This window comes from Equus quagga, chromosome 7, assembly GCF_021613505.1.
Source record: "Equus quagga isolate Etosha38 chromosome 7, UCLA_HA_Equagga_1.0, whole genome shotgun sequence".
Lineage (NCBI taxonomy): Eukaryota > Metazoa > Chordata > Mammalia > Perissodactyla > Equidae > Equus > Equus quagga.
The window spans coordinates 37251050-37276013 of record NC_060273.1 but is presented as its reverse complement, the minus strand read 5'-3'; the positions used below and the strand labels follow the sequence as shown (position 1 = coordinate 37276013).

Genomic DNA, 24964 nt, shown 5'->3' with positions numbered 1-24964 from the left:
AAAATAATGAAAAATGCTCGTCTGGTATTTTTCATTTCTCTTTTCTGGCAATTTATTTTTAATATATTTTACAAAAGCATCAGTTCATGACAGATCAGAAAGAAAATTAGCCTGGTCCTTTAGCACGGAGAGTTTGCAAAGTATTGTTCTAGAGAAGTCATCACACTTGCCCACAAGCAGACAAGCATAAGGATGTGAGTTGCAGCTTTATTTCTAAGTATGAAAAATTGGAAACAACCTAAATGCCTATGGGCAAGAGAAAGTATAAATAAGTTGTCATATTCACACAACAGAATATGATTCAGTTTGTTAAATGAGTGAACCAGAACTACATATATTAATAGGAATAAATCTCAAAAACATATTGAGAAAAAAAGCAAGTTGCAGAAGGAGACATACAACTTCCACTTCTATACATGTTGAAATCAGGCAGATACAATTATATATATATTTATTTATATATATTTTTATGGATACATTTTGTGGATGGTGTTAACCGAATGAGCAGCTTTACAAGGCAAAAGTAAGTTTTAAAGAAAAGTGAGTCTTTATTAAAAAGTTTGAAAACTAAGGAAGTATACCTCAACCCACAAGTTGATAGGTGAGACCCCCTCAGTCTTTGGGTGGCTGATTTTTAAAGGCAAAAAGTACAACCTTTGCCAGGTAAGACTGAGTCCAGTTCTGATTGGTCACCCATGCCAGCTACAGTGTGTCTTGTGTCCGGAGCTTTCTAAACATCCTAACTGCAGGGAAAGACTACTGCATGGTTCTTCAACCATCTGGTGACAGTCAAGGTTAAAATGTAGTTTTTTACTTATGCCCATAGTTCATCCTTGAGGTAGTCATGATAACCCTCATGTCAACTCTGGCCTCGTTCTTTTCTTTTTCTCTTCTTTTCCCCCTATTGATCATAGATTTGACAATGTGACTTCTTTGATCAATTCAGGGAGTATTCAGGTCCCTCAAAATCTAAGTCCCCCCCCCAGCTGCTTGGGCTCCATCTAGTCCTACATGAGAAGCATCAGAGTGTGACATCGGCTGAACGTAAGTTCTGGCTTGAACCAGCATTGTGTGGGTTGCAGGAGTGGGTGACATCCAGATACTACTGCACAATGTTTGATCAGGTGAGTGGAGGAACTGTCAGCAAGCTGCCCTCTTATCAGAGGTCCTCCTGTTGTTCTGAAAAACAAGCTCAGAAACTTTGGTTACTTTGTTTCCCATGTCAATCTTGTGGGTATGAGGCATGGTTTTACCATAATCCAGGGAAAAATACAACTCTTTCAATCTCAGTTTCAATCCTATTATTATTATTTTTTTTTAATCATTTCTCAGTCTTGGGGAATGGGAGGGAAGACCTCTTTAGCTACTTCCTGCTGTTAAAAGGTGAAGATCAGGGTCAGAGGAATGAAATTGTTCTACCTTTATTTAAAATACTTTGGGTACCAGGTGGGGAGAGCAAGGAATGTTTTGCATGACTAATATTTTAGCACTTTGATCAATGGCTTTGGGACAACACTTAAGTCTATATTTTATAATTATATAGATGACCACACATATTAGCAAAATAGACAGTTGAAACTTTAGAATCCCCTCCATAATGGACCTGAATTATTGGGGAATCCAAGAGAAGAGGTCTATAAACCAATCGAGGTTAGGGCCTGGAAACTCAAGTGAAATCTGATGAAACAAAAAGAAAAACAAGAATAATGGTTGGAGCAAATCATAAATTAATTCTTGAGCCCAGGGGATGACCAGTCAAGAAGATTTTTAGCTGTCAGGGTCAAAGCATCCTTTGCAGTTTGAAATGTCTCTGATGATGTCATCAAGTGTTCAGGTAAACTTTTTGAGTGGCTTATACAGCTACAGCCATGAAGATTGTCTAAAATAGGCCATCATAGTGATCTCTCTTAAGTTTATACCAAGCCATCCAGTTTCAGTTTGCATGGCCTCAGGAAAAAAGGGTGGCCTCAATTCTCAATGATTTCAAATGAAAAGGATGAAAAAAATTGGAAACATTAGTTTGGAGATTTGTACCAGATATTTGAGGAAACTAGAAGAATTTGGCATTCAGTTCAGTTTATAGGTGGAAAACAAAAACCTCAAAGATACTTAATAGAATGAGAATCCACTATCTAAAAATGTGTACTATAGTTTTTACTGAAACATAATTTTTAAAAATAATTACACTCATGTTTACCCAAAATAGCCAAATTAAGACTCATTGGTTTGCAAAATAAGTCTAGTTTTAATAAACTTGGCCCAATTATTTACATAAGTACGGTAAAAATACCAATTGATCATAAAGTGTCTTTTAAATCTATTTTGCTGGAACTTTTTTATAAGGAATCTCAGATTGAACTTTAAAGGCCTCTTGGGGCCTGGAAAGTCAACCAAGGACTTGTCATCAGACTCTTCCTGCAATACCCACAGATTTGAGTGAATTCCTCTCCTTTTGATGTCCCCAAAATGCCCTAAGGTTCTTGCACCTGCCGGGGAATTGACCTTCATTACTTACCTGGGAAGGTTGCTGGGAACCCTGTAAGCAAAATTTTAGGCCAATATTTCCAAGCGGCTTTATTTGACCCATAAAGTCTACCCTTGTTCCTCAAAGCTGTTTGGCCATATCTGAGTTTATGTATGTTTTTCTCAAATATGACATTCCGTCAAAGCCATGGTAATATAACCAGTGTTTCTGATTGTGTCCTGTAGAAAACAGATTCTTGTTGAACTTATGCAAATAACTATATTGTCATGAATATAAGAATATTCATTCATTAAGAATTTTTAAATTTTGGAGGGATTAGATAGGGAGAAAAAGATAGATGCTTTAATTCTGCTTACAAATTTCTATAAGTCATAGTTCCTCAAGAGAAAAAGATCTCCTTAAACCTGGAAAAACACAATATAAAAAAATCAGCAATATTTCAAATGAAGTCATAAAAATTATAATCATCCACATTAATTTATTTATTCCCATGTAATCAATTTTTGATCTTGGTCTTCTGTTAGCAGTTTTATCAGGCCAACAGTTTCTCAGTTAGAGTTCTTATCCAGCTCAGTTTTATAATCTGAAAGTTCACCAGAAGCATGTATTTTAGAGCAAGTGTCAGAATCCTTTCCATGAATCTCTCTGAAGATGAAACATATTTTCAAAAACATCAGAGCAAAACATCTATCTGGAAATAATAAAACACTTAAAAATGGCAATTGAGAAAGAAAGACACTTGGCTATCTGTGACATACAACACTTTGAGATAATAACTAGAATTATGACTGACAACCAGGACAGATCATAACTTTTGGAATATCATATAATTAAAAAAAATTTATATTAATAACATTTACCCACATAATATAATCTAAGAAGGTCCACTATCATTTATTTGACAATGTTTCCCATGTAACTTAACACATCAAACAAGTCTAATAAGCTTAATATTTCTCTCTTTATAGAAAGAGAGGACAAGTTCTTTGAGAAATCCCAGGGCTGATTGGAAATTCTGAAAGTTTGTTTTTAAGTCATAAGAAAGATTTTTATCTAGGATTTGAACCCTCTGGGAAGTTTGTTAAAAATGTCAAAAGATTTAAATATATTTGATCAAAAAGGATAACAAATTTTCGAGGACTTAATAAGACAAAACACAGATTCTTTATTTCCTAGGCAGATTACATTAAAGGTAAAGGAACTTTGTTTACAATTTCTTACTAAGAGAAGACCAATAATCTGAGAAGACTTTGTCCTTTAATAGCAAGAAAAACCAAATTCTAAATTTGCACCAGGGTACTTTTTTTTTTGTCAAGGAAGATTCGCCCTGAGCTAACATCTGTGCCAGTCTTCCTCTACTTTGTATGTGGGTCACCACTGCCACAACATGGCCACTGACAAGTGGTGTAGGTCCGTGCCTGTGAACCAAAGTGGACTGCCAAAGTGGAGTGTCCTGAAATCACTTGCTAGACCATGGGGCTGGCTGCTGTACCAGTGTACTTTTGATATAAAAATTTATTTATTTATTTTTTAAGATTTTATTTTTTCCTTTTTCTCCCCAAAGCCCCCCAGTACATAGCTGTGTATTCTTCGTTGTGGGTTCCTCTAGTTGTGGCATGTGGGACGCTGCCTCAGCGTGGTCTGACGAGCAGTGCCATGTCCACGCCCAGGATTCGAACCGACGAAACACTGGGCCGCCTGCAGCGGAGCGCGTGAACTTAACCACTCGGCCATGGGGCCAGCCCCTGATATTAAAATTTATTTTTTAAAAATTTATTTTAATCTTAGCCAGCTTGACCATGTACAAAACTCTTTCCTCAGGGTTTTACTTCCACAAACCTTTTGTCGCATTTTTTTACATTGAGAATTTGTCCCATGTCCTTTTTTTCTTTCTCTAGTGCTTGAGGACAAATTTGTCCTTTTAAATAAAACAAACAAAAATATTTTTATTTTTTATACTTCTTTACCGAAAACACATATCCTATTTTCTACTTTTCACATATAGTCCATTTTCTCAATTTTATAAGTTACAAAGCTGACCTAGAAAAGAAATGCAAGGCAATTGTTATAGAATAATTACAGATTTTACACTTAGAGGATAGCATAATTGCCTATACACTACATCAAATGAATATAAACTTCTTTTATATCATATAGTTAAAATAAGCCATACACTTTTTGGAAATAACAACATGAGGTTCACTTGTGTCTATAGGTTTATCCTGACGTTGCTCTGCTAAACTGGGAGTGATAGAACAGGCAGAGGCAAGAAGATCCCCACATTATTGCTGAAAGGGGTTGCTCTAAACTGAGTAAGCAGAATAAAGACTTGAAAGATGGAATAATAGCTTTGAAACTGATGGCAGAGCTACAAATATCTGGGAAGCCACCACCAGAATTTTTAGCTCAGTACTTTAGCAAGTACTTATAAGAAATGGGGGAATTTCTTTTAAACAAAGATTATTGTTTGGCTATAAATCTTAAAAGACAAGGCAGCAGACGTTGAGCCTGTCAGAGAGTGATTACAGCTTGGCCTTGAGGAGTTGTCACTGTGTGTACAGGACAGAAAGGGTGGTTGCTCCCGTATGGCCCTCTCTATCTGGCTGTGTAGCCCCTTGTGTTGCTCAATTTACTGTGGTATAAGAACAGTGGCTTTTAAACATGTTGGATCATCTCATGGTAAGAAATGTACTATATGTTATGGTCCAGTATGTGCCTATATATAAACATAAAATCATATAAGTAACAGAAATAAACATTTATTAAACTGACATGTATTTTTTATTTCAGTATATGCCATGCATGTATTTTGTGAAATTACTGTCTTTCACTTAAATATGTAGATTTTATAATAAATTTATCTATATATTATAAATAAAATTGAAAAATATATATCATCCATTTATCCATATTGATAAATGTAGATGCCATGTACATTTTTTATTTACATAAATGTTACTTATAAGTTATCAATAGTCTGTTATCATAGTTTGAAAAATAGGAAGTTACAGTAAATCCTCCACAGTAGGAGAAAGCTCTTATCAAGGTTCCATTGTTTTTCATCTTTTAAAGGGGCTTGTGGTGCTTTGTCTGCACCCTCTCAGCATCAATGTGCCCTGTTTTCATAGAGTTAATTTATGATTATTACTCTAAGTGTTCTGACATTTTCTCTTTGATTCCTTTTGTATTCTCAGCTTTTTTCAACTTTAAAAAAAACTATTTGTTGGGGGCCGGCCTGGTGGCACAGTGGTTAAGTGCGCACATTCCATTTCGGTGGCCTGGGCTTTGCCGATTTGGATCCCGGGTGCGGACATGGCACAGCTTGGCAAGCCATGCTGTGGTAGGCGTCCCACATATAAAGTAGAGGAAGATGGGCACAGATGTTAGCTCAGGGCCAGTCTTCCTCAGCAAAAAAGAGGAGGGCTGGCAGCAGTTAGCTCAGGGCTAACCTTCCTCAAAAAAAAAAAAAGACTAAAAAAACTATTTGTCATCTTTATTTTCCATTGAAAACTAGGAAGCAGGCAATTGTGAACTGTCTATCATATATTAACATCCTGTAGTAGTTTAGCAAACCCATAAACACATTTTATAATTTCCAAAAGCATGTTTCTCTTTACAGAAAATTTATTAATGTGGCACAAAACATGTCTATTGATATACCCAAATTTGTTTGTCTCTGTAAAAAAACTAGGAAGCCCAAACTAGACAAACTTATGTTTAGCAACCAATATCTTAGTATTCCATCCTACCCGGAAATGATTTAGATATTTAATGAATATCCATGATTAAGTTTAATATAGTATAAGTTTTTGTTTTATTTACATTTATTTGAACACTTTTTTTAACAATTATGTTTGGATTAGACATTAACTAGTTAAACATTACCCCAAGTTATTTTTCCTGCTGAAAAATTCCACAGCAGAAACAGCATGAGCCCATCCAACCAGTAAACCCAGGTAGAAAAAGTTGTATGATGGCATTATATTCAATATTGATAACTCTGAAGACATTCCTGTTTTTATTAAACCGGCAAACTTAAACAAGCTTTTATTCACTAAAGATTATTTTTATATCATGTTAACTTGAAAGATATCTGGGCTAACTTCTATTACATTTAGAAATAATTTATATAAGCACTTACTTCAAGCCAATTAAATAGAGCTGCTTTAGAAATTTTACCATCCAGAGGCAGACAAATATATATAGAGGGAGACTCACATACATAAACATACTGTGGGGGACTGGAATTGGCCACCCCAAGACATGTGTCTTTGGTATGAGGATTATTTGGGGCTGGTTACTTTTAAAAACTGCAGACATGAGACAAACTCTGAAGAGTAGAATTTACTTACCCTTTGTTAAGAGAGATTTACATTTGTAAAGGAAATCTCCATCTGTAAAGGTGTCTCCCTCTCTGAACCAGGAAGAAGGGAAGATGCCTTTATCTCTAGAAACTCTTAATGTGGAAGACAAGGACTTAAATTTGCATAATAAACTCACGAGGTTTACCGTGCTTTTCTGGTAATCTCCCCTAACTGACTCCTCCCACTCCCAACTTCCTCCTTTTGTTTTTAGCTGAGGATGTTATTTAAGGTCACAGCTCTCACTGTTTTGGCAAGTTACTCAGTTTTCCTATGTCTCTCCCATGTATACACATTATAAAGCTTTGTTTAGTTTTCTCGTGTTATTCTGTCTTATGTGAATTTAATTCGATGTCTGGCCAGAAGGACCCAGGTTGGGTAGAGGAAATGTCTTCCTCACCTACAGTTTGGTGATCAGGGTGTGATAAAATTTCACTGGCTGGACACTGCTCACTCCTGGACTTCTGCAGCTGAGAGATCCTGGGCCCCTAACAAGAGCTGGCAAGAGGTAAGAGTTCTTACCACATCAGTCTCCCAGATCTCTGCCTGCAGGGTCCAATGGAAGCAAGAGTGGTGAGGTTTTTTTTCTTTTCTAAATTTAGATTAGCAGGAGAAAATTTTGGTGAGGCTAGCTTCTTGGATTCAGCTACTCTAGAATTTGGTTGAATACTCCTTGGTTGTAGATCCTTTTCCTCTCAGAGATAGTACTTTCCTTGTCTCTGTCTTTTGTTGTTTTAAAATATTTTTAATTGCTTTTCTCCCCAAATCCCCCTAGTACATAGTTGTATATTTTAGTTGTGAGTCCTTCTAGTTGTGGCATGTGGGATGCCACCTCAACATGGCCTGACAAGTGGTGCCATGTCTGCGCCCAGGATCCAAACCGGCAAAACCCTGGGCTGCCGAAGTGAAGTGTGCGAACTTAACCATGTGGCCATGGGGCCAGCCCCTCTGTCTTTTCTTTTTTTGTCATAAGACACAGGCATCTCTATAAGCCTGTTGTCTGGGCCTTTTGTCTTGTTCTATGTCTTGAGAGCTTGGCTTTGTGACCTTTCTGGTCTCTGCCATCAGAGGATGCATGTACTGGGACACATCTTGGCGGCCAGTCGAGTAGACTGGGATTCTGGGACAGACTGTCTTTGTCCAGCTGTGTCAGCTCTCAGGGGAGTTTGTAATAAGGGATCCCAATTGCTTTCATAAGGGGTCTTTGTCATCTCAACTTTCATTGCTTGCTGTGCAATGAAGGTCTTTACTTTCTTAGACTATTTTTGGGAGTGAATTTTCTGGATCTCTTTTGGGGATGCCTCTTGCACCCATGGTTAAGCTTATTGGTATGAGTTGCTGTTAAGATCCTATTTGTCAATGTGGCGAGATGATGGATCATTTAAACTGGAAAAACTTCTAAATTGAGGAAAAAAGTTTGTGAGAGCTCTCATCATAAATTTTATTGGTACCTATGGAAAGTCCAAATTAAAAGGAAGCACACACAAAAATAATGACTAGCCTTAAGGCCCTGACTCAGGTTACAATTGAATTGATTAAATGTAAAAGTCTAAGTGCTGATAAGATTACAAAGGTAGGAATGCTTGAGCTGACTTTTTAACAAAGAGGCTATATCGACTTTACCTGAGTATGTTTTAAAATGTCTGGCTGGGGATACTTCCCTTATCCAGTATTATAAAATGAAGACCTATTGATAAAGTCCTGATGAAAGCTATTAGTAGAGGTATATGAGTTGATGGGATTCAGATGAAATTTATAGAAAATTGATATATTTATGGGGTTTATGTAAAGTGATTGTATCTCTTTTTGCTTGATTGTATTATAGATTGTATTGTGCAGACAGACATTGTCTCACTGGGGAATGTTTCCCCTGCCTGATTGTAAGACTCTTAAAAGTATGACACATTGTCCTGAAAGTTTTAGAAAACACAAATCTTTGACTCACCTCTTAAGTTAAAAATTTTCCTGATATAAAGAAGCAATTGGAAGGGTGTAGCTGGAGGGGTGAGTCAGCCTTTTCTTTTTCTTTCTTTTTTTTTTTTTGTCTTTCAGGCTGTAATGCTATTCTTTGGGAGAACTGGAAGCAACGGTTTTTGTCTTGCAAATTTCTGCAAGGCCGGATGTGTGGTTCTAGCGGGAAGTTCAAAGTGCAGCTGTCTTTTGCCAATTGCAAAGCCTCCCTTCATTCCTCAAAATGCTCCCAGATGTTAGTTGAGACAAAAGAGTAAGACATTAGAAATAGATAGGGCAAGTATGCCCCAGAAACCCCATTTTTAAGAAAACTTGACTGGTTTCTCTGTATCTTTATGACGTAAATTTTCTGCTCCCATCTTCTCTAGGACATGAGAGCCATTCTTTGAAATGCAAATGTTTCTCAGAAACTAGTGAGTTTTGTATTGCACCTGATTCATAACAAAAATTTAACATCTCTGTCTGTGTCTACCTGCGTGTTTATGTATGTCTATATGTATGTTATATATGTGTGCTATTTTACCCCCAGATGGCATGGCCAAAATTAAGAGCTCTGTTTAATTGGCTTAAAGTAAGCACTTACATAAATTCTAAATGCAATAGAAATTAACCCAATGTCTTTTAAGTTAACACAATATAGATTAATCCTTGGTAAATGAAAACTTGTTTGTTGTTGGTTTGATTAAAATAGACATGTCTTCAGACTTACCATCACTGGATATGATGCAGGTGTGCAGCCTGGGTTTACTAGTAAAAAAAAGAAAAAAAGTTCATGTTATCCCTGTTACAAATTTGTCAGCATAATAACTTAGATTGATAGCTAATTTTGTCTAATGTCTCATGAAGTTTTTGTGGGTAATCTAAACATAATTATTTGGAACAAATGATTTAGATATAAATGAAATAAGAGTTTATAGATAAAATTTTAGCAATAATTATAGTTTATGGCATGTGTATTTAAAATAGCTTCCAAAATCACTGGTAACTTGAAACTTTGAAGTTTTGCTAGGTTAATTTAAATGATAAAATTCATTGAGTGTCTAGATCATTTCCAAATAAGATATTAGACATTAATTATTAAATGTAAGTTTATCTACTTTTGGCTTCTCATTGCAGAGAGGCTAACAGTGTTTGAGTCTGTTAGTAAACATGCCTTGTGTTTTATTACTTGAAGTAGTATGTTTCCTAGAAATTATGAAAAGTGTTTAGAATGCTCATATAAAAGACAGTTCATAGTTGCTCACCTTTTTAGTTTTTACTATGGTTTGTTAAGGGCTAAAATTCTAATTAATATATGTAATTAAAACTACCGAAAGCTAATAAGGAAAACAGGTCTGTATTCAAGGAAAGTAAAATGTATGTTTTCAGTAAGGAAGGTATAAAGAATGGAAGTATTTTTGTTTGCTGGCTTAAGAAAGATAAATTTGTCCTAAAGTCTTCCTAGAAAGGAAGAAAGGAGGCATGGGACAAATTCTGAATGTAAAAACAAAGCTGTAGAAGGTTTTTGAAGGAGAAATTCTGAAAGGAGTTTTATGCTAGTCAAGTTGACTAAGATCAAAGTAAATCCAATTAAGTAAATGAGTTTTAATGTTAAAAATAAGCTGGTGAAGAAATTAAAATTTGGTATTCTCTCAAAGGATAATTTTCCTGAACTTTTAGTCTGCTCTTGGTGAAGAGAGTATGGAAAGCTTTTTCTTTAAGTAGATTAGCAGAAGGGTAGGGATTTTATGTTTTATCAAAATAAATTTCCCATATTGTTTATTAAGTCTTTAACCACAGGTGCTAAGGTCTTAAAGCTATTTAATCTTTTGGATTTCCCTAAAAATCTTTAGTTGTCACTATGCTTAAATGGATAACTAAACATTGTTTCAAAGAGATCTATGGTATTATGTGGGTAAATGTTATTGATATAGGTGTTTAAAAAATTATGTAGCATTCCTAAAATTCTGATATGTCCTGGTTATCAAGCACAATTCTGGTTATTATCTTAAAGTGTTGTATGTCACAGAAATCACCAAGTTTCTTTGTCAATTGTCATCTTTAAGTCTTTTGTCACTTACAGACAGTTATTCTTTTACTCTGAAGCTTTTGCAAATATGTTTCATCTTCAGAGAGATTCATGGAAAGGCCTCTGACATTTACTCTGGAATGCAGGTTTCTGATAAACCTTCAGATCTTAAAACTGAACTGGGTAAGAAATTACAGAACTCTAATGGAGAAACTAATGACCTCATAAATCTGCTAATAGAAGATTAATATTAAGAATCAATTATATAGGACCGTATGAGCTGATGAGGGTGATTATAATTTTTTAAGACTTTTCATTTGAAATATTGTTGATTTTTTAATTTTTTTCTCAGATTTAAGGACATCTTTTTCTCTTTTCTCTTATGCTAACTACGATGTATAGCAATTTGGTGAAATTATACCTTTGTGAGCAGAATTGAAGCATTTGTCTTTTTCTCCCTATCTGATCCCTCCAGAATTTGGAAACTCTTAGTAAGTATTGTTATTTTCATGGCAATATAGTTACTTGCATAAGTTCAATAAGAATCTTTTCTTCTTATAACAGGACACAATTGGAAACACTGGTTATCTTACCAAAGCTTTGACTGGAATGTCATATTTGAGAGAAACAGGCATAGACTTATATATGACCAGACAGATTTTGAGAAACAAAGATTGGACTTTATGGAATAAAGCCACTTGGAAATATTGGCTTGGTACCTTTTTTACAGAGATTCCAGCAATTACTTATCTGGTAAGTAAGGAAGCTCACTTATCTGGCAGGTGCAAGGAACCTCAAAATATTTTGGGGGACCTCGAGAAGAGAGGAGTCCACCAAAATCTGTAGTTACAGGGAGGCAAAATCTAATGGCAAGTCCTTGGCTTGGCTTTTTCAGCCTCAAGAAGGCTTTAAAGTTCAATCTGAGATTCCTCATAAAAAATTCCAGCAAGGCAGATTTAAGAGCTTATGTGATCAATTGCTATTCTTGGGGCACTTATGTGAATAATTGGGCCAAGTTTTTTTGAAACCACTTATTTTGCAACCGTTTAGTCTTAATTTGTCTATCTTTGGTAAAAATGGGGGTGACTTTAGAGAGAAAAATTATGTTTCAGTAAAAAACTATAATACACATTTGTGGATATTAGATCCTAGTTCTGTTAATTGTCTTTGAGGGTTTTTTTCTACCTGTGAACTGGACTGGATCCTGAACTCTTCAAGTCTCCTGAACTTTCTGACTACAAATCCCCAAAACTAATGTTTTCAATTTTTTCCCTCATTTTCATTTGGAATCATTGAGAATTGAACCTGCCCTTTTTCCTGAAGCCTTGCAAACTGAAGCTAAACAACTTGATATAAACATACACAGCAATGGTAAGATGTAAAGCTCTTAGAAAGATACCTGAATGCCCGATGACATCATTAAAAACATCTCAAGCTGCAAAAGATGCTTTGACTCTGACAACTAGAAATCTTCTTGACTGGCTGCCCCTTGGGCTTAGGAACTGGTTTATAATTTGCTCCAACCATTAACGTTGTTTTTCTTTTTATTTCCATAGAAATATTTACTAAATACCTGATTGCTTCCTTCCACAAATAGGCCCAACTTTAGGAGACCTCCTGCATCATCACCTTCTAAAATGAATTTAATTGGACTGATCTATTATCAGGACTAAGAAATGTTCAGTGAGATGAAACAATCTACCACTCAACTTCTGGACCATGAAACTTCTTAAAATTTCAAAGGACTGTGAAACTTAAAAATTTCAAAGGCAGGACTGTGGGGGAGTGGAATTGGCCACCCCAAGACATGTGTCTTTGGTATGAGGATTATTTGGGGCTGGTTACTTTTAAAAACTGCAGACATGAGACAAACTCTGAAGAGTAGAAATTACTTACCCTTTGTTAAGAGAGATTTACATTTGTAAAGGAAATCTCCATCTGTAAAGGTGTCTCCCTCTCTGAACCAGGAAGAAGGGAAGATGACTTTATCTCTAGAAACTCTTAATGTGGAAGGCAAGGACTTAAATCTGCATAACAAACTCACTCGGTTTACTGTGCTTTTCTGGTAATCTCCTCTAACTGACTCCTCCCACCCCCAACGTCCTCCTTTTGTCTTTAGCTGAGGATGTTATTTAAGGCGACAGCTTCTGCCATTTTGGTGAGTTACTCAGTTTTTCTAGGTCTCTCCCATGAATACATGTTATAAAGCTTTGGTTAATTTTCTCCTGTTATTCTGTCTCATATGAATTTAACTTGTAGTCTGGCCAGAAGGACCTAGAGTGGGTAGAGGAAATGTCTTCCTCACCTACAATACACACACAGATATAGACAGAGACTTCTAAAATTTTAGCCACATCTCAGGCACAAAACTCGAAAGAATTTTTGGAGCCAGATAGCTTCCTGGCAGTTGCACCTGTTCAGATGGCTAAAGATTTTTTACTAAAAATTCTTTTCTTTTGTGGTAAGGATCCTTTTTAGAGCTGTTTTTGAAGTCATTTTATCTTTTAGAAGCTTCTGTATATTAATCAAAGAATGCATTCCATTGTTTCTGAGAGGTATGATAGCCCCCTTTTTCCAATTGAGCACACAAAGAAACCAATTTGGGAATATCAAAGGAGCTCCATTGTGGCCAGTGTAATTTTAGATCATCTCTAGTAATTTGGACCCACAGGGGAAGGAACTTGCAACTGTTTGGTCAATAATTTTTGTACATAAAGGCTGCAGGAGTGATGGCAGGCAGTTGGCCATTTTCTACTTTTCTTGAGCAATCTTTAGAACAAAAGATTGTTCTGAAGTCCATCCTGAATGGAGACACCTCCCTGTATTGGAGACACCTCCCTGGAGAAAATTCCCTGGAGAAACCCCCTTGGAAACCAGCTGCAGCTGAACCTTATTAGGGAATCCCCTCTTAAGGAGCCTCTAGACCTCTATCAAAGTATGGGAGCTCAAGGATGCGAGAGGGCCTTACCTTGATCCTCCTCCTGAGGCCATTGGAGATGTGGAGGAACAGTCAAAGGGCTCTGGGCTGTGCCAGCATGCAATGTCCAGTAGACCCCCAAGAGGAAATCTGGTAGCCATTTCACATCCCATCCTCATCACCAGAAATGTTAACTGAAATGAGCAGCTTTATGAGGCAAAGATAATTTTTACAGAAAAGTGAGGTTTATTAAAAGGTTTGCAAACTGGGGAGGTACACCTCAACCCTCAAGTTGATAGGTGAGCTACCCTTTGGTCTTTGGGGGGCTGCTTCATTTTTTTGTAAGGTAGATTGACCTTGAGCTAACACCTGTGCCAATCTTCCTCTATGTTATGTGGGATGCCTCCACAGCATAGCTTGATGAGAAATGCATAGATCCACACCTGGGATCCAAACCTGTGAATCCTGGGCCATCAAAGCAGAGTGCACAAACATAATTACTACCCCAACGGGCCAGCCCCTGTGTGGCCAGTTTTTAAAGGCAAAAAGTGCAGAGTTTGCAAGACTAAGGCTGAGTCCAGTTCTGATTGGTTCCCCTTTCCAGCTATAGTGTATCTTGTGTCTGGGGCTTTCTAAATGTCCTAACTGCAGGGAAAGGCTACTGCATTGTTCTCTGGCCATCTGGTGACAATCAAGGTTCAAATGTAATTTTTTGTTTCTGCTCGTAGTTCCACCTTGAGGTAGTCATTGTAACTGTCATGTCCACTCTGGCCTTGTTCTTATCTCTTTCTTTTATCAATGATATTGATATTGAGCCTGAAGTGAGTTTGCTCACACATTGTGCAGCAAGCCAATCTCTGACACTGGGTGTAGTGGAATAACGTAGGAATTTTATTACTGGACAGTGCTGAGCAAGTAGAGAGGACAGCTAATGTTGAAACCCCAAACTCTCTGAAAAGCTAACAGGATGGGTTTTTGTTTGGTGTTTTAGGTAGGGGAGAGGGAGCATACGGCCTTGTTTGTCAGAGCTTTCCCACCAGCCTGTGTTTGGCCTTGAGATGACTTGCAGAGAGGAGGGAGCCCATAACCTTGTTGATCAGCAGCTTTCCCACCAGCCTGCATCTCTTTGTAGGGAGGAGATAATGAAAATAGGTTCTTGCCCTTGGCTGTGTCTGTCTTCATGGAGAATAGTGGATTCTGGAGCTAGGGAGCCAGGGAGTAAGCAGGGAAGGAGTGCTTTGGTTTTAACCCCATATATGCTGTGTTTGATGTAGGGAAACCCATATCAGGGCTAGTATCAATCCCCCTCCCCATTTTATGTTTATCCCTCAATCTTGAGGCATTTGCGGTGGTGACCAATCTGGCTACTTCCTGCTGAATTGGGGCACAGGTTGTGTCATTTCACTGAACCAGTCTTTTAATAAGGTGGTGATGCAGGTAGGCTCCCAAAGTTAGACCTGTATCATGTAAGTAAGGAACCAGGTATTTAATAAGAAGTTTTTCTAGAGAAACAAAAAGAGAAAAACAAGGTTAACGGTTGGAGCAAATTGTAAACTAGTTCTTAAACCCAGGGGTCAGCCAATCAAGATTTCTAGAAGTCAGGATTGAAGCATCCTTTTGCAGTTTGAAATGTCTCTGATGGTGTCATCGGGAACTGAGGTAGCTTGCTGAGTGGCTTCCACAGCAGCAGACATGAATCCCTCTTAAGTTTATATTAAGTCCTCCAGCTTCAGTTTGCAAGGCTTCAGGAAAAGGGTAGATTTAGTTTTTAATGATTCTGAATGAAAATGATGGAAAAAACCTGAAAATGTTAGTTTGGAGGTTTGTAGCCAGATATTTCAGTAGACTAGAAGTATTCAGGATCCAGTCTAGTCAACAGATGTAACAAAGATCTTAAAGGCAATTGACAGAACCAAAATCCAATATCCACAAATGTGTATTATAGTTTTTATTGAAACACAATCTTTCTCTTTAAAATCACCCTCACTTTTATAAAGATGGCCAAATTAAGACTAACTGGTTTGCAAAATAAGTCTAGTTTTAATAAATTTGGCATCATTATTTACCTAAGTACTGCAAGAATAGTAATTGATCACATAGACTCTTTTAAATTTGCTTTGCTGGAACATTTTATAAGGAATCTCAGGTTGAATTTCAAGGGTCTCTCAAGACCAGGAAAGCCACACCAAGAACTTGTCATTAGATTTTGCCTGCAGTACCTACAGATTTGGGTGAATTCCTCTCTTTGTGAGGTTCCCTGAAATATTGAGGTTCCTTGTATCTGCCAGAAGGAATGACAGCCTTTACTCAACCTCACCAGGTTACTGAACCCATATGCAAGGGACCAGGCCAATATTTCCAATTGGCTTTATTCCATAAAGTCAACCTTTGTTCCTCAAAAGCTGTCTTCTTATATCCAAGCCTGCATTTTTTTTTTCAAATATGATGTTCTAGTCAAAGCCTTGGTATTATAACCAGTGTTTCCAATTGTGTACTGATATAAGAAGAACAAATTCTTATTGGACTTATGCAAACAACCATATTGCCGTGAGAATAAGAATACCTACTCACTAAGAATTTCCAAATTCTGGAAGGCTAAGGTAGGGAGAGAAAGATAAATGCTTCAATTTTGTTTATAAATTGTTATAAATAATAGTTCCTTAAGAGAATAGAGAAAAAGGTTTTCTTAAATCTGGAAAAAACCCAAAACATCAAAAATCAGTAATATGTCAGGCAAAAAGTCATAAAAATTATAATCGTTCCTATCAGTTTATTCTGTCCTGTGTAATTGGTTATTGATCTTAACCTTCTGTTAGCAGTTTGTGAGGTCACCAGTTTCTCTGTTAGAGTTCTGTACTTTCTACCCAGTTTAGTTTTGCAATCTGAACATTTATCAGAACCTGTACTCTAGAGTAAGCACCAGAGTCCTTTCCATGAATTTCTCTGAAGATGAAACATATTTGTAAAAACATCAAAGTTAAACAACTGTTTGTAAATAACAAAACATTCAAAAATGGTAATTGACATAGACACTTGACCATTCCTATGACGTATAACATTTTGAGATCATAACCAGAATCATGGCTGACAATCAGAACAGATCAGAATTTTAGATAAGTTTAAAAATACTTATATTAATAACACTCATTTACATAATACCATTTAAGAAAGTTTATCATAACTTATTTGACAATGCTTCCCATGTAATTTAACATACCAAACAAGCCTAATTAAATAAGCATTTTTTCTTAGAGGAAGAGAGCAAATCTCTCTGAGAAGTCCCAGGGGCCCTCTGAAAATCCCCAGAGAAAATTTCCCTCCTCATCCGGGTCAAAAGAAAGCTTTTATTCAGGACTTGAATATTTGTGTGTGTGTAGGAAGCTTGTCAAAAGTACTAAAAGTTGGGGCCGGCCCTGTGGCTGAGTGGTTAAGTTCGCGTGCTCCACTTTGGCAGCCCAGGGTCTCACCAGCTCGGATCCCAGGCTTGGACATGGCACCGCTCATCAGGCCCTGTTGAGGTGGCATCCCACATGTCACAACTAGAAGCACCCACAACTAAAAGTATACAACTATCTACTGAGGGAATTGGGGGAGAAAAAGCAAAAAAAAAAAAAAAAAAAGCTTGGCAAGTTGTTAGCTCAGATGCCAATCTTTAAAAAAAATATATTAAAAGCTTTAAAACATCTGTTTAGACAGGAAACAAAGCTCACTGTGAAACCATGTTCAGGTATCTATTTAAAGTGACCACAGAACCAATCAAAGGGAAACAGAGTTAAAATAGTCCAAAAAACCTTCTTATAATCTTTTTATCAAGAGCAGATTACAAGTTTAGGAAAATTATCCTTTTAAGAAAGAGGAAACCAAGTTTTAATTTTGTACCAGTTTACTTTTGACATATAAATTTATTTAATTGGATTTACTTTAGTCTTAGCCAAATTGACCATGCACAAAATTTTACAGGGCTTTGCTTTCACAAACCTTTTGTTGCTTTTTTACATTCAGAATTTGTCCCAGTACTTTAGGGCAAATTTATCTTTCTTAACTCAAGAAACAAAAATATTTTTAATTTTTATACCTTTTTACTGAAAACATATATTTTATTTTCCTTGCATACAGACCTTTTAGAAATATGTGTTTTCTCATAGAAAATTCCTCAGCATACATAAAACATGTTTATCAATAAACCCAAGTATTTTTAAATTTATTTGATGTAAGAAACCAAAGGTAGACAAATCTATGCTTAGTAGTTAACCTTTAATATTTTATCTTATGTGGAAATGACTTAGATACCCAATACACTTTTATTATTTAACTTAACTTAGTAAAGCTATAAAGTTTGTTTCCAAAAAGATTTTGGAAGCTGTTTTTTAAGTATGTAGACTATAAAACATAATTATTGTACTTAAAAACTTTTATCCAGTTTTAATAATTATGTTTAAATTACTTTTAAAAACTTTATGTGACACTAAAGCAGTTAACCATCATTTTAAGTTGTTTTAAGTACATACATCATAATATATATAATTTATTGTTAAATACTTTTTCCAAAAACTTTTAGCCTTTTACATTTATTTAGTTTACCTGTTCTCAACAATTATATTTAGATTGTCCACAAAAACCTCATGAAACATTAAACAAAGTCAGCTATTATATTAAGTTATTAGTTTTGCTGATAAATTTTGTAACAGAGATGACATGAGCTCATTTGACCAGTAGACCCAGGCTGTATGTCTACATCATATCCAGTGCCAATAACTTTGAGGACATGTGTATTTTAAATCAAACCAGCAAACTTAGACAGGCTTTCGTTCATCAAAGATCATTTTCTATCATGTTAAATAACTTTGTCTCTTAGAAGTTTTTGCATATTAATTAAAGACTGTATTCTACTATGAGAGATTTTGAATCCTCTCTTTTCTGAAACAGGTTTCCCAGAACGGCCCTTACAATTCCAAATTATCTCAAAAGTTTACATATTTTTACTTTTTCACTTTTAGATCAGGAATTTTGGGAAGTTGAAGGGAAGCTCAGCTTGCTGGGAAGCTCAGCAAGAGAGTAAACAAAAGCAGCAGATCTGAGTTGGGCTGCTGGCATGTTTAAATTATTTAATTATTTTCTCTTAAAGAGGAAGTAAAGTGTTTCTGATTTTATTTAGAAGCCTCAAAAGATTAAAACAGGTTTCCCATTGTAGCTGGCTTTTCCAACTGCATATGTAAATACACCAGTTTGGGTGAACTGAAATTGGCCCATTTAAGTTTATCGATTTCTATAAAACTTTATCTTAGTTATACTAACTCTTAGACTTTTAATTATAACTTACATTAGAATTCCATTAACAAGTTTTGGTATTACAATATTGTGTAGGGGAAGCATTCCCAGTTAGACAGAACATTTATTCCCAAAGCAAATATCCAGGAAAAGTTGACATAACCTCTTCATATGATACTAGCTTAAACACTTTAATTTTTATGGTCTTATTAACATTAGTAGCCTAACTGTTGCCCCAAACAATTGCTGGTCAGGTTTTTCACTCTGATTTCTGCCTCCTGACCTTTTAAATTTTTCAAACTGGGGTAAATAGAACAGGTTTGTCTGATGTCCTTTAATGTTGGGGAGCCAATGGGGGGGGGGTCCCTTTAGCCCATCCAACCTTAGGCAGTGTTTTATTAAAACCTTTGTTTTAAATTTATTCGTGTCTGTTTCATTTATCCCATTTTTCTTTTTAATAACTAGCTCAAGATTTTCATCCTGTTGGCGTGAGTTCTGTGACTCTTTCCTTTCTGATTTCTCTTTGTTAACTTAATGTTTTCATTAGCATCTGTAAGACAATGAGAAGAAACTCAGACCCCCCCAAGTTTAAGTTTTTAAGACTAGTCATTACATTTTTCTTTTGATTTAGTCTTTTTATAGGTACCATAAAACACCTGTTTATCATGAGAGCTCTCTAAAAAGTTTCCCAACTTAAGGATCCATTGTTGGCTATTTTTCTTTCTCTGGAGTCTAAAGAATGTTGTGGCCACGTGGTGTTACAAAAGATAATCATCCCTCTTTAGACATTGGCTTATAGCTATAGGTTGACCAGTCAGCCAAAGTTTTTCCCAAGGGGCTCTTAGGTGGAATAGATGCGGCACCTCCCATGTTAACACTTTTAAAAGGACAGACAAACAGACAAACAGCAAATACCAAACAAGTGCACTTTCCCCAAAACCCTCGGCCACAAACGGAAGCCAGAATAAAGACCAAAACCAAAACCAAAACTAAAAACCAAAGTGCTTCCAGTCCCAGCTTAGTCCATGTCCTACACTCGGTGGGTGCCCAACAAATGAAGATCTGCTATGCAGATCTTCCCAAATGAGCAAGGACAAGGGACCTCGGTTGTGCACACCCGAGGGACTTACCAAAATCTGGCTGGGGCATCACGACTTCAAAATAAACGGAGCCCAGAGGGCTGCCAGGTATCCGTTATTTCTAGCTCGTCCTGTTGGAAAAGGTTAGCACAAGGACAAAAACAAAAACTACCAGCTACTTACAAGAGACATTTTCCTAAGACCTGAACCTAGTTTCTTCCACCACCAAAGCAAAAGCCCCGTGGGCCAATGATGTCTGGTTAGCAGCCAGTCGCCTGGGGCTGTCCCTGAGACAAGGGGCTCAGGCAGCTGCAGGACAGCTTCCAAGGGAGGCCTTTGGCCAGAGGTTAGTGTGCAACACATGAGGCGTTGTCCAGAGTTCATTGACCTCCCCGCCTTCCAGGGACACTGGGCCTGCGCCCTACATGAAGGAATGTGTCTGGGCTTGGGGCCAAAGATGGCCACTTTGGCCCTGACTCTAAGGCACAAGTTACAAAGAATATGTCCCGCATCATGTTCCTTGTCTGGGCTGGTCACCCCTAAGGGCATCTGACAGGACTTTAGAAACATCCCATTCGTGGGAACAAAAAAGATAGAAACACCATATCCGTGGGAACAAGAAGAAATAACTCAAAAGTATCCAAATGTCTGAAACCCTGAGTCAGAACCTAGAGAAACCTTAGGATAAAAGGGAGTCACAGGCATAGAACAATTGGGAGTCTCACTGAGGAAAGGATACTTTGCCTCAGACCCAGACAATCGGAGCTCCCACCATCCATCGTACAAACTATTGGGACTTCCCTGGCTGATTGTGGTGTGGATGTTGTAAATACCGATTTGTTGTTCCCCTTTATCCCTACTCCTTGTTATTTTCCCTTTATCAATAGACTTTGATTGCTTAAACAACCAAGTAGCCTTGGCGGTACCTGTCATTCCTTGCCCTTTGGGGCTGTAGACAACAGACGTCCACTTGGGATATGGTCCCTTCTTGGTCGCCAAATTGATATTGAACCTGAAGTGAGTTCACTCACCCATTGTGCAGCAAGCCAATCTCTGACACTGGGTGTAGTGGAAGAAAGTAGGAATTTTATTTTTGCACAGCGCTGAGCAAGGAGAGAGGGCAGATAATGCTGAAATCCCAAACTCTCTGAAAAGCTAACAGGATGGGTTTTTGTTTGGGGTTTTAGGTAGGGGAGGGGGAGCATATGGCCTTGCTGGTCAGCAGCTTTCCCACCAGCCTGTATCTCTTTGTAAGGAGGAGATAATGAATCCAGGTTCTTGTCCTTGGCTGTGTCTGTCTCCATGGAGAATAGTGGATTCTGGAGCCAGGGAGTAAGCAGGGAATGAGTGCTTCGGTTTTGACCCCATATATGCTGGGTTTAATGTAGGGAAATCAATATCAGGGCTGGTATCAATACGAAAGATATATGGAAATCATAAATGTCCTGATGGTTATCTGGGAGAGGTTGAAGGGAAAACAACTGAGGAAGTATTTTTTGTTTACACAAATTTGAGATGTGTACAGCAAACTGCTGCAATTTGATAGAGCTGGGTGGCTGGCACACCAAGGCTTAGTTGTAATTTTCTTATTCTTCTCTGTAGGTTTGAAATTTTTATAAAGATAATGGATAACTGCACCTTTAATTTTCTAGATTTTATTGCTTTTCTCTTCAAAATGAATGTCTTTGAATTTTTACAATGAGTAAGTTTAAGGAAAAATGTTAAGTAAAAAACAGTGTAGACAGGATATGGATATGACAAAATCATATGAAATTCCTAGTGCATGATTGAAGGATGGGGAATACTGATACGGTTTGCATTGTCTCTTTCTACCCCAGCTGATTCAGAGCGTCGGAATCAAATTTGAACCACAATCAACAATAAGAATGTTGATCATTGTTTTGGCATATTTATATTATTTTTCTTTGGATTGATATTCCAGCTCTCTATTCTACCGTATTATTATTTTACCATATGTATTTCAGGACAGTGGGCACTGACGCATGCTGAACCCCACCCTGACTCCCGGAGACCTAAGTCACTTCTCCATGATCCTCTGGAATAATCCACGCTGACACTCTCAGGTAGATACACTCTCCCTACGCTGGGAATTTGTCATGCCAAAGTCCTCCCATTTTAGGGTCACAATATATCAGTAAAAAACTACAATGAACACCAAATACATTTTATGAAAATTTACAAATGGATGACAAAATGTAAGTTCTCTCACTGATGGCTTTTGGATATGGTGAATTATTATTTAAAACAGTTGTGAAAGAGGTAATGCCTCAGTTGCGTAAGCCTGGCTTAGTGTAAAGACCCAAGGGTGTCCTTGGCAACCTAGAATGGAATCTGCCTGCTTACAGGAAGCTGCATTGGTTCCAAAGGGCAGAAAGTGAGACTCCGAATTCTAGGGGGAAACTAGGAGCTGTAAAGGTGTATTTTTGAGAGAAACAGGGCTGTAAACTTCCACGTCCTCTTGTGGAAAGTTACCAGAGTTAACACATTTTATTTTATTGCAGGGCTCTGTTAAAGTTTTATTGCTTTATGTTCTACCTGAGTCCTTGGTTCATATTGGATATTTCAGAGAAAAGTCTAGGCCGCCATGGGTCCATTCGTGGAGCAATTCAAGGGGTACAAGAACCTGATTGTGGCGCTGGTTTTTCTGGTTTGGGTGAGTACTACCCTTGCCTTTGCTCCTTCTGATTGCTGGCTCATTTGTTCTCTCCTCCGGCAACCTCAGGTTTGGGTTGATTATTTCTTTAATCTGGGAGAGGGGACTGAGGGAAGGTCTCCATCTCCTTACCTCCGCCCCTGTGTGACTCTAGGAGCAACAGTTGTAGGGTGGGATGTCATCCTCAGGAGGAGGGTCAGTGGTTGTGTGTTGGGGTCTATGAGGGAATACAGAACACAAACCCGGAAGCAATTGTTCCAGGAAATGCCAACGGAGGGAAAAAAAGCAATTCCCTTTGTTCTTAGTCCTCTCACCCTTCAAAGGTGTTTTCCTTTCTGCCCCAGCGTAAGAAAAAAAGATAGTCTATGATGTCCAGTTCTGCTTTTTAGCAGAAGAAAAAGAAGCACAGATTCAGAAAGAAAAAATCCCTGTCTGGAAAGAGAATGGGCAATTGCCTGGACTCGACTTTGTTTTGTCTTTTGGGAGCTTGGGAATGGCATGAAGCTAAGAATGCCTCCAGAAGAAAGCCTTTCCCTGTTGTCCTTAGGTCAAAACTGGAGTTCTGGGCCTTCATGTTGCTGTAGATGGATTTTCTTTGGCCTGTTCAAACTCCCGTTGAAAACAGTTGAATGGGTTGTTAATATTTAAACAGTAGGAGATTTCACATGAAAATATTGATTTCTGGTTCCTGTTAAGTGGTTGATCTGACAAGATGGGTTCAATAAATTGGTCTTTATTCTAGGAGCATGAAGGAGCTTGGCAGGGGAACCCTCACTCTTTAACAATCAGGTCCAAAGAAAGCGTTGATTTCTTTTCCTGAGTAACCTTTCCCTGTGAGAAGGAATGAGACTTCCAGATGCAGCAGCCAAAACTTTGCACCTTTACAAACAATTGAACTATAACTTACATAAAAATATATAAGTTGAAAGTGCTCAATGAAATAAAAGATAACATACCTGTGTATGTTATCATCACTCCAGTCAAGAAATAGAAATTACTGGTACCCCGAGAAGTTCCTCTTATGTCTCCTTCCCTCTCACTACCGCCCTCTGTTCTTTTCAACTATAAACATTATAGTTTACTTTTGCCTGATTTTGCATTTTATAAAATGTAATTATACACTGTGTACTCTTTTATATGTATCTTCTTTCACTCAATATTTCTGTGAGATTCATCCATGTTGTAGAATAAAGCTGTTATTTGTTAATTTTCATTTCATTATAGTATTTCAGTGTATGAATATATGAGAACTTATTTATCCATTCTACTGATGATGGACATTTAGGTTGTTTTCAATTTTTATCTATTTCAAATATTGCTCTTATATGCAATATTTGTCCATGTCTCTTGGTGTGCATATGCATGGCTTTCTGTGGGGTTTATACCAACGAACTAAATTGCTTGGTCCTAAGATATGCTTACTTTGGTACATACTGCCAAACAGTTTTCTAAAGTGGTTTTCCCAGTTCATGCTCTCACCAGAACAATATGAGAGATTCAGTTGCTTCATATCCTCACTAACGTAGGTATTGTGTGTCTTTTAATTTTAGCCTTTCTTTGAATATGTAGAGGTATTTCATTGTGGTTTTAATTTGCATTCTTTTTCTTACTAATTCAGTTGAGCACCTATTCATGTATTTCTTGTCATTTGAATTTCTTCTATTATGAAACGCCTATGAAAGTATCTTCTGTCTATTTTAAATTAGGTTGTCTGTCTTTTTCTTATTAATTGTCAGGAATTCTTTGTAGATTCTAGATACAAGTCCCTTCATTTTTTACATATGTTGCAACTATCTTCTCCAGCTCTGTGTTGTGTCTGCCTTTCACTCTAATAGCGTCTTTTGATCAAAAGAAATTATTTTTTATTTTTAAATTTTATTTTATTATGATCTCACAATGTGAGATCTACCCACCTAACAATATTTGAAGCATATGGCACAGTATTATAGGTACAGTGTTCTATAGCAGATGTCATCTTGCTTACCTGAAATTTATGCCCTTACCCCTCTTCCCAGCCCCTGGAAAACACCATTCCATACTTTGATTCTATAAATATGACTATTTTAGATACTTTATATAAGTGGAATCATGTAACATTTGTCTTTCTGTGACTAGCTTCTTTCACCAAGCATAATGCCCTCAAGGTTCATCCATGTTGTCTCATATTGCAGAAGTTCTTTCCTTTTTTTTTTTCTTTCAGG

At 37.1% G+C, this 24964-nt stretch overlaps 1 protein-coding gene across 1 annotated transcript in view; it reads left to right on the top strand.

Moving 5' to 3' along the window:
• Nucleotides 1-7360: 7360 nt before the first annotated feature.
• LOC124242572 (NXPE family member 3-like) overlaps nt 7361-24964 on the top strand; it is a 43312-nt gene continuing 25708 nt past the window's right edge. Inside the window, exons 1-3 of the mRNA XM_046667741.1 lie at nt 7361-7419; nt 22075-22173; nt 22612-22763. Of these exons, the coding sequence (XP_046523697.1) occupies nt 22695-22763 (69 nt within the window). The 5' untranslated portion in view covers nt 7361-7419; nt 22075-22173; nt 22612-22694. The remainder of the gene's footprint in view (nt 7420-22074; nt 22174-22611; nt 22764-24964) is intronic.